This window comes from Medicago sativa, chromosome 4, assembly GCF_051527215.1.
Source record: "Medicago sativa cultivar Bolivia chromosome 4, Bolivia_mono, whole genome shotgun sequence".
In the NCBI taxonomy this organism is placed as follows: Eukaryota; Viridiplantae; Streptophyta; class Magnoliopsida; order Fabales; family Fabaceae; genus Medicago; species Medicago sativa.
The window spans coordinates 16492664-16503128 of record NC_140752.1 but is presented as its reverse complement, the minus strand read 5'-3'; the positions used below and the strand labels follow the sequence as shown (position 1 = coordinate 16503128).

Genomic DNA, 10465 nt, shown 5'->3' with positions numbered 1-10465 from the left:
GCATCAATATAGCTAGGAGCATTATATACACACACTAGTGCAGAAAACACTTTTTAAATCAGGTGAATATGACTTTTTAAATCGGGTGAACATCCGATTTATAGGTGACCGATTTAAAAAGTGTATTTGATTTTAAGTCAGCCCCCTTTACCCGATTTAAAATCGTTTAATTTAAATCGGTTGAACCCATCTAAAATCTATTAATTTAAATCGGTTGATACCATTTAAAAAAGGCTAACAAGAGTCAAAAATCTTAGAATTTAAATCGGTTCACCCCATTTAAATTCTCTCTATATTTTAATTTTTTTTTTATACACGATTATGGTACTGAATATAATATGAAATATCATATGATCAATGAAGGTATAAAACAATAATATTAATTTACTAAAACTTAATGTGTGCTTACTAGTACATGTCAAATTACAAAATAATTCTGGACCACAATGTCTCGTCATGTAAACATAAAAAATAAGAGAAATATTGTTCATCTAACAAAATAAGCTATTAACATGACATGGACAAGCTTACTAGAAGAAATCAATTCACTAGCTTTAGAACCTAGAATTTGCAAAGTCTTATCAACGGCCTTCTATTTTTCCTCCTTGCCAATAACCTCACTATGGCCCAAAGCATCAACTGAATCAATTGCAGTAATCATTACTTGAACCTGTACAATTAAGAAAACATGTTTTAGACTCTACTTATATTTTCATTTTATAAATTCAGCATTATATGAAAGAATGGGGCATGACTACTAAACATGTTGGCATTTACCATCACCCCTTTCATATGATCTAGATTAAATAAATGAGCACGTAATCTACCAAAAAAAAATGAGTATGTTCATTGTTATGAAGAGAAAGCAATCTAACACGAAAATAAATAATCAACAAAACATATTTTAAGATATAGATGGTACTGCATATTAGGCTCAAACTTCAAATGAAATCCAACGATAGGGACAAGATCAACAATGATATGCTTTTACAATATAAAAATACATAAATTTGAATACCTCTCATGTTTATTGAGATAGGAGAGGAGTATATGTATCGATGCCCTGCTTGAAACAAAACAAATGAATCGCAGCCACTGGAAGCTCACACCAAGCTCCAAAGAAAACTGCAGCTGAAGTAAAAAATCAGTGATACAAATCCCCATAGCAGCAGCATAAAAGCATGTGAAAAGCACCAGGGCTGAAACAGGACAGCCACCGCAAAACCACAGAACATAAACAGACTCAGCCTAACAGCAGAAAACTAGTTCTTACCTCACAATACAGTTTCTGCATGAGCAAACCGAAGTCTTGCTTTTTCAAAGCTGCCAGGAACATGCTTTTCTACAGAAGCAATAAAAAAATGGAAATTAGCCAAAGGTTCACATTGTCTCAAATTCGAGATACATCCTCCAAAAGGAGAACCAATCATTAGTGAAGTAATACTAATTCTCCTTGCTGATTTTGCATCAACGGGATTTCAAGCCATAAACATTGACAAAGGTTGTAAGCATGTACATATTAATTAAGCCATTAAATTGAAACAATGAGAAGCCAATTATATACTAAAAGGAATTTTAAGAATCAGTACAATTGTCATACAAACTATAGCTAACATGAAAGTTCATAGAATTTGAACACCGTTTTTAAAAAAATCCATAGTTCAAGAAAATATAGGCTTTAGCCAAAAGAAAAATTAAAAGTTGTCGTGTAAATAAAATAATTTCCTGACATCTTTTAAATTTTACTTTATTTAAATAATATTTATAGAGGAAGAATTCAACCATTTGATCACATATCCCGTGATGATTACAAAATTACCTCAGATGGGCTAAAAAGACTACACGCTTGATCAGTTATATCCAACAAGGATGCTTCCTGTCATAAACCATCACAGATTGGACAATTGGAAAGAAAGAAAAGAAAATAATCAATCTCCACGGCACTAGTAAATATTATATGTGAACTTAAAAGGACACAGGGAAAATCAAAAGAAGCTGGGAAAAAAGAAACGTCATCACCTGTTTACATAAGAACCAGAGAGATGATGTAATCTGCCTTGTAAAATTTAGCCTCTGATATTAATCCTTTATGCACTGCAGTCGACCCCTGTTGAGCCCAAAAAACCAGCGCTCCCTGTTCCAACCACAAACACCATTCAACAAACACACCAAAACCTCTTCTTTGTCAAAATGAAAACACAATTACAAAGCTTATTAAGTAGCTTATTATAGAGAAGCACTCACTCACAAGCAAAGCAGCACTATGTTATAACACCGAAATTAATGTAAGGGAAAAAAAAAAAAGAAGAATTACTTTTCATTTTTGATGTAGGAGTAAATATATTGACTATCAATATAATTTACTTGTGAAGTAGGTAAAGCATGAGGGTATGCAATAAAATCATAATAGCTTTCATCATCATTGGCCAAAATCATTCCTACTGCTCCTGCAGAAGAAGCTTCTGCATCTGGAATAGTTCCAAAATACACATCTTCAAGGCATACCACTATTTTTTCCCTCACCTTTTCAACATCAAGTGTTCCATATCTGCAGAACTTTCTGCAACAATGCATATGAAACAATCTTCCTAATTCTAGCAGATAAACAAATTCATTGGCAAATAATAAACTTGGAGAATTTTCACTCACGCATCCCTAGATAGAGCATAGAAATGTTTGCCTTCTTCACCACTAATCAAAGGATAGAACTTGTGTGTTGGCAAGTCCTTAGATGAAAGACTAGTTCCCTAACAATCCAAAAAAAGACCAATAATTATACATAAATCCCTTTCAATCAGAGTTATGTCTAGAAATTTTAAATTGAGGGAGAAATACTTACATAAATCCTAAGAATTTTACTTGTATATACTTCAACTGATACTAATATTTTTCCCCTTCTCCGAATTAAAAATGATTGGATGCATGTGCAAATCCTTTTTAAACACAATGTATACAAGAACATACAAAAATACAATACCTTAAAGTGCTTGTTGTCACCTAGTGTAACATAACTGGGGAAGTCTCTATCAATTGTGCTAGCAGCAACCGTGAATAACCAAGGTGCAAATTCCAAAATAAGGACCAACTGATGTTGGTTGGAGCGTGAATCTCACAGACCTTGTCCCAAAATCATCATCCTTGATTCATTCCCTAAATTATGTTGCTGCCATTATCTTCATCACCACTAGACATAGTTTCTCTACTCCTCGACGAACATTTTGACACATTTAAATTGTTACATCAAAAGCTATCAAACATAAGAACACCAAATTGCTGCAAAAAAACCCATTCGAAAATCCAATTTCAAAAATTCAAACCCTCAACAAGCAGATCTCAATCCAAACCCTAACAAAAGCAAAACCAAAATAAAAATAAAAAACTATGAAAAACCCTCGTCAATCTAAACAACAATAATAGTAGTGATTAAACTACAAACCCATATAAAAAAGAATCTGAAAAATAAAACATGAAAAAGGAATCAGAGTAAAGAGATTCGAATTTAAGATAATACCTCAATCGGGAAATTAAAGGAAGCATTGATGGCGATCTGATGATGATGAATATGAACGGAGGGATAGAAACTCATCGCAAGCTGAAGGATGGTCGTGAGCTGAGTGGCCTCGAAATGAAGGATAAACTTGAACGGAGGGATAAACTTGAAGGATAAGCTGAGCTGAGCTGAACGGAGGGATAAACTTGAAGTATGGTCGTGAGCTGAGCTGAAGGAAGCATTGATGAACTTGTTCGGGTTTCAGAGAGGAGATATGAACTTGAGAGAGAAAGTTATAGAGTTGAGTTTCAGAGATGAACTTGAGAACAAAGGCCATCGTGTTTGGTTTTAGTATTATTATTTTAATTAAATTGAAGTACTTTTTAAATCTGGTTACCCCATTTAAATTCCTTCTAGATAAAAACCTTACCACTTTTCTTCTTTTTAAATCAAGTGGATAGCAACCCATTTAAAATGTCTGAGTTAATAAGTGTTTTTTGTACTAGTGACAATCAACCAAGTCATGGCAGCTAGAATGAATTATTTATTTCACAATTGATTGAACTGATGGGTTCACCTAATTAAATGTTCGATGCCAAAACTGTGTTCAAGTCCCACATCTTTCCTTCTTCTGTTCTACCAAATTAGAGTCACCAAGATAACTATGACTAAACAGCACAGTACTTCCTTCTAGTATCCTTATTTCTTACAATCATTCAGCAAACACACTTTTAGCCTCCAAGAAAAAAAATGAACTCGCAACTCCCAAAGGAATGATTTCTAACTTAGGTGTTATCTGATCACCTCTATCATGTTCTTCATGTGTTGTATTTTCCTTCTACCATTAACATTCTATCTGTCTGAAGGCCTTAAAACGAACCTTTTATTTTCAGTTTGCATATACAATCATGTATTTATGCCCAAGAGGCAATGGATTTTTGCAATATAAGTTTGATTTTGAATGTTATGGTTGTAGCAGAATTTCATGGTTGTAGCAGAATTTCCGAGAGAAAGAAATTAAACCATTTTAGAAAGAAAGTAAACCTTTTTTATATTTTTGAATACTACTAAGAAGAATGAGGCTCTTGAGTCATTAAGAAGAATGTTATAATCTTAGGAGCATATAACGAAAAATATTAATTCAAACGTACAACATATGCGAAGTAATAATTCAAAAGTATAACATATAATGCATTAGTAAATTCAAATAGGAGCATTATATTTTACAGAAAATATTTGCTTTTTATTCCTTGACCAATGCTTTTGGGGAGCTTGTTAGCATTTGAACTATTTCATCACTAAGTTAGTTCTCTGTATTTTACATACAGAAGTATTCTGAGAAAAAAGAAAGTAAATCAAGGATGCACTCCTCCTTAAACTTTCAAATCAAGACATTTCCAAGCACCACCAAGATGAAGCCACAAAAGCAATCTCATTCATGTTTTACACTTCAATAACAAATTGACTATTTTCCGTCTAAACAATTAAAACAAATCACTGCATTTATTATTCCTTGCAAAAAAAAAAAAAAAGGTTTTATCTTTTGATTAGAAACATTAAACAATTCCAAGATTCTCTCAACCATTATCATAAGAAACAGTGTCAAAGTAAGTTTTTGATACAATTAAGGACTGTATTAACAGTCATGGAGTAACATAAACTGAAATTGTTTTCATTCAAAGTAACAGTCAATCAAATCGCCTTAATTTTCATTCAAAGAAGCAGTAACATGAAGAACATCACATTCATACTAAGCTAACAAAACCCCTAGGGATACATTCCAGCTACATCCAAAATTGTTGAAAAGTAAAATGCTGATAATGTATGTATCTTGCAACTCTTTGGGAGTTCACGAGCTGCAGAACAGCATTATAGGCTTGACGTTCCTCATAAAAAACCTAGAAGAAATCAACGGTTAAATAATGATAAATCAAGGTAAAACATTAACGATAAGTTTGCAATAAGGCTCGAGTCATATGGAGGTCATAGATTCAATTTTCCCAACTAACAAAATAACAACTAAAAAATAGTGAGTTCACTTGTTCCTTTCACAAGGCCAGATATTTGCTTCAACAATATAGTATGATCTCTTTACATGTGGCTTTAATAAGTGCAACTCTAGTATGAAAATAACTTAATTATAACAGTTTAAATGCTTTGAAATTTTTATAAGGGGAAATCAGTTGTACCTCCTGAATTTTTATTTTGACTGATGTTGTACCTCCTGAGGTGTGTTGACAAGATGAGGGGAAACAGAAATTAGCTCGACCCAACTCGAGATAAAATTAAGAAAATTAAAAGAGGAGACAAATGCAAGTATCATTACACTTCCAATAATGGTAAACATCCAACCATGGTCGGTAGTTAATCAACAATATAGACAGACTAAGCTAAGCGGATAAACCATAATACAAAATATTCATACAATATATAATTAAACACTAACAAGGATTTTATAGCGACATACATGAAGTGGCATAAATAAATTCAAACAAGTAGTATGTGGAAGAAAAACTCACATTCAAAAAGTTGAAACCAAACTTTCGACGTAATCCTTGGCCCACGACCACCGTATATATTTAGTAAGTCGAATGTTTTCTACTCTGTTATCTCTGCAATTATAGGTTAATGCCATTCCGTCTTCATCACTTGTTGAAAATATACTCTTATAGGTTAATATCAGTTTATCACGATTCTCAGAAAGATACAATGGCAACAAATCCCAAAGTTCAACACTTGTCGAAGATATATTCGTGGAACTAATTTTGGATAATTGAATCCAAGACTCCTGAACTCCAAAATCTTTCATTTGCCATATAACAAAATGGGTTTTCTCAAAATCATGACAAAAACAAAGACAATCCATCAAAACTACAATTGTTGGCTGATGATGTGGCACCTTATCAAAACCTCGTGGCAATAACAGTTGAGTGTATGTCTCAGTTGAGAGATCAAGTGAAAGAATCACATATTGTTCAATACTAATCCTACTGTAATTCAAACGAAAGTAATCTAAACCAGAGTAATCACGAAGAGCCAACCAATTAATAGTACCACTTAAATGCACACCATTGTTCTGACTACTACCAAAGTTGTGAAGTGGAAGCACAGGGAAAGATTGAATATATCTCCAACAAGTATCCCCTAAGCTGGAAACTTTCACCATGCTTCTTAGATTACCACGATCACGCTCTACACAAAACTCTACGACCTTAAAAGTTCCAACCAGGTTATCGTAACCAAAAGAGTACAATGGATCTTCATCCCGAGATTCATTAAAAGAATAAAATTCAGAACTTTCTCCTGTGGCTGGGTTCCAGATAGAGAGGCGTTGATGATCGGATGAGGCATCCTGATCAATCAAGCATAGCAATCCATTGCAGGAACCAACAACCCACCAATTACAGCTATTATATCTCAATTGATAGTAAGGATCAAGAGGAACGGTGATCGGTAGTTCATCCAGTAAACGGGAAATTGGAAAGGTGAAAAGAATCGCATCAAAGTGTTCCAACATAAGTGCGAGGTGCGGATTTCGTGCGGATTTCTTGAGATGCATTTGAACGAAGGAAGGATCAGAGATGATAGAGTTAAATGACTTGTTGACGGACTTGAATCGAACGAGAGTTTTCACCGGCAGCCACGAGATGATTTCTATTATAAGTTCATTGGGGAGGTCAGGGAGGTTGGGTTGACTCGGAAACAACCGCCGCCAGTTCATGTTGAACCCTAGCAAACAATTAATTGTTATCAATGGAACATATAACACACACAAACTCAAACAAACTAACAAAGAGAACAGAGGAAAGACTTTCTATTAACCACTCTTGTTATTCATAAAAAATTGAAAGGTTATGGAATTTATAGGCTTTCTAACCTTAATAACTAAGAAATTAAAAGCTGCGGTGATAGTACTTTGATATTTTTTACTTTTTTTTTGAAAAAAGTACTTAGATACTTCTACTTCTTAATGACTAAGCAAATACATGGCTGTGCTAGATTATTCCTAGCGGTGCTGCATATTTTTTTTAGTCTTAATGGCAAAGTAACTTAATAATCTAATCTTATCTCATAAGTAAAAAAAAGCAAATGGTGCCACATCATAACTTCTTTAATCTTCTAGTGTATTCTTGATTTAATTTTAAACATTGCATCCCTTAAATCAAGCATTCAAACTTGTCATTCCAAGCATCATCTTCAACTTGTAAAATAACTCGATCTTCAACAAGCTTTGTAAAAATATTTGTAATTTGTTCTTCAGTGGGACAATACTCGATCACCACTTCTTTTTCAGCAATCAACTCTCGTATCTTGTGAAACCGGATATCAATATGTTTGGACCGCCCTTGGATAAACTAGATAGACAGTGCAATCGCTGACTTGTTATCACAATATATCTCTGTAGGAGTATTCTTCTTTTGATCCATCACTTCTAAAATTCTTCTCAGCCACACTGTTTGAGTAGCACAACTATATATTGTGCTTAAGGTGTGGAAAGAGCGACAACATGTTGTTTCTTCGAAGACCATGATATTGCACCAGTGCCCAAATGAAATGTTTACACTGACGTACTTTTTCTTGTTTCTATACCTCCTACCCAATCACTATTTGTATATCCAACAAGCTTCACATTACTATTATTAACATAAAAAATTCTATCGGTCAGAGTACATTTGATATAACGAAGAATCCTCTTGGTTCCTTGCAAGTAACTAACATGTAGCTCTTCCATGTATCTGCTAAGTAAACCAACTCCATATACTATATCTGGTCTTGTTGCAGTCAAATATCTCAAACTTACAATAAACTTTTATATCTCAATTGATAGTAAGGATCAAGGATGAACGGTGATCGGTAGTTTATTGAGTAAACGGGAAATTGGAAAGGTTAAAAGAATCGCATCAACGTGTTCCAACATAAGTCCTAGGTGTGGATTTCGTGCGGATTTCTTGAGATGCATTTGAACGAAGGAAGGATCAGAGATGATAGAGTTAAATGACTTGTTGACGGACTTGAATCGAACGAGAGTTTTCACCGGCAGCCACGAGATGATTTCTATTATAAGTTCATTGGGGAGGTCAGGGAGGTTGGGTTGACTCGGAAACAACCGCCGCCAGTTCATGTTGAACCCTAGCAAACAATTAATTGTTATCAATGGAACATATAACACACACAAACTCAAACAAACTAACAAAGAGAACAGAGGAAAGACTTTCTATTAACCACTCTTTTGTTATTCATAAAAACTTGAAAGGTTATGGAATTTATAGGCTTTCTAACCTTAATAACTAAGAAATTAAAAGCTGCGGTGATAGTACTTTGATATTTTTTACTTTTTTTTGAAAAAAGTACTTAGATATTTCTACTTCTTAATGACTAAGCAAATACATGGCTGTGCTAGATTATTCCTAGCGGTGCTGCATATTTTTTTTAGTCTTAATGGCAAAGTAACTTAATAATCTAATCTTATCTCATAAGTAAAAAAAAGCAAATGGTGCCACATCATAACTTCTTTAATCTTCTAGTATATTCTTGATTTAATTTTAAACATTGCATCCCTTAAATCAAGCATTCAAACTTGTTATTCCAAGCATCATCTTCAACTTGTAAAATAACTCGATCTTCAACAAGCTTTGTAAAAATATTTGTAATTTGTTCTTCAGTGGGACAATACTCGATCACCACTTCTTTTTCAGCAATCAACTCTCGTATCTTGTGAAACCGGATATCAATATGTTTGGACCGCCCTTGGATAAATTAGATAGACAGTGCAATCGCTGACTTGTTATCACAATATATCTCTGTAGGAGTATTCTTCTTTTGATCCATCACTTCTAAAATTCTTCTCAGCCACACTGTTTGAGTAGCACAACTATATATTGTGCTTAAGGTGTGGAAAGAGCGACAACATGTTGTTTCTTCGAAGACCATGATATTGCACCAGTGCCCAAATGAAATGTTTACACTGACGTACTTTTTCTTGTTTCTATACCTCCTACCCAATCACTATTTGTATATCCAACAAGCTTCACATTACTATTATTAACATAAAAAATTCTATCGGTCAGAGTACATTTGATATAACGAAGAATCCTCTTGGTTCCTTGAAAGTAACTAACATGTAGCTCTTCCATGTATCTGCTAAGTAAACCAACTCCATATACTATATCTGGTCTTGTTGCAGTCAAATATCTCAAACTTACAATAAACTTTTATATCTCATTTGATAGTAAGGATCAAGGATGAACGGTGATCGGTAGTTTATTGAGTAAACGGGAAATTGGAAAGGTTAAAAGAATCGCATCAACGTGTTCCAACATAAGTCCTAGGTGTGGATTTCGTGCGGATTTCTTGAGATGCATTTGAACGAAGAAAGGATCAGAGATGATAGAGTTAATTGACTTGTTGACGGACCTGAATCGAATGAGAGATTTCACCGGAAGCCACGAGATGATTTGTATTATAAGTTCGTCGGGGAGGTTTGGGAGGTTCTGTTGACTCGGAAACAACCGCCGCCAGTTCATGTTGAACCCTAGCAAATAATTAATTATAATCGTTTTCTTTGTGTTTACCTTATATTAATTTCAGTTATTATAAAATTAGTATCTATTCTATACTATATTTAGAGAAAATAGCATGTTCTATTTTTTTTTTGTTGGTTTTTCTTTTTTAAAATTACCCTTAATTTTCAATATAAATTACATGTAACCAACATATACGAGTAAATTCAAATATTAAAATAGAAGTGTAAGAAACATATGATATGATTATATACATATTTAGATTTTTTTTCTTTTTTCTCTTAAAACGTGTAACAAACTCGATGAGTATATTTATACTTACTTTTTCATTATCTCAATTATATCCTTAAACAACTTTTCATATATTAAATATTGTTGTTGGAGTCATTAAAAGAATAAGAATTTATATTATATTTTTTTATTATATTCTTGGTATCATTGAAAAAGATAATCA

The 10465-nt window shown here is 33.4% G+C and overlaps 1 protein-coding gene and 1 long non-coding RNA gene across 10 annotated transcripts; both read right to left on the bottom strand.

Moving 5' to 3' along the window:
• Positions 1 to 351: 351 nt before the first annotated feature.
• Positions 352 to 3580, bottom strand: LOC146926765 (uncharacterized). Of its 7 annotated transcripts, none has more exons than XR_015005506.1 (9): positions 3512 to 3579; positions 2978 to 3345; positions 2650 to 2747; positions 2315 to 2556; positions 2020 to 2134; positions 1820 to 1876; positions 1274 to 1342; positions 1019 to 1131; positions 352 to 670 (listed from the first exon to the last, which is right to left on the bottom strand). It is a non-coding gene; the product is annotated as an uncharacterized LOC146926765 (long non-coding RNA). The 7 variants fall into 7 exon arrangements; XR_015005508.1 differs by having other exon boundaries at positions 1019 to 1125; XR_015005510.1 differs by having other exon boundaries at positions 1019 to 1342; positions 2315 to 2560; positions 3512 to 3580.
• A 1482-nt stretch (positions 3581 to 5062) lies between these two features.
• On the bottom strand, positions 5063 to 7324 carry LOC146926764 (putative F-box protein At3g21120). 3 transcript variants are annotated; one of them, XR_015005503.1, is made up of 4 exons: positions 6313 to 7312; positions 5819 to 5873; positions 5680 to 5714; positions 5063 to 5388 (listed from the first exon to the last, which is right to left on the bottom strand). XR_015005503.1 is itself a non-coding variant. In XM_085700260.1 (3 exons), the coding sequence occupies exons 1-2, from the start codon at positions 7209 to 7211 to the stop codon at positions 5855 to 5857; spliced, it is 918 nt and encodes a 305-aa protein (XP_085556386.1). In that variant the 5' UTR covers positions 7212 to 7312; the 3' UTR covers positions 5063 to 5714; positions 5819 to 5854. The 3 variants fall into 3 exon arrangements, 2 of the variants coding, with proteins under 2 accessions (XP_085556386.1, XP_085556385.1); XM_085700260.1 differs by having other exon boundaries at positions 5063 to 5714; XM_085700259.1 differs by lacking the exons at positions 5680 to 5714; positions 5819 to 5873 and having other exon boundaries at positions 6010 to 7324.
• Between the last annotated feature and the right edge of the window lie 3141 nt (positions 7325 to 10465).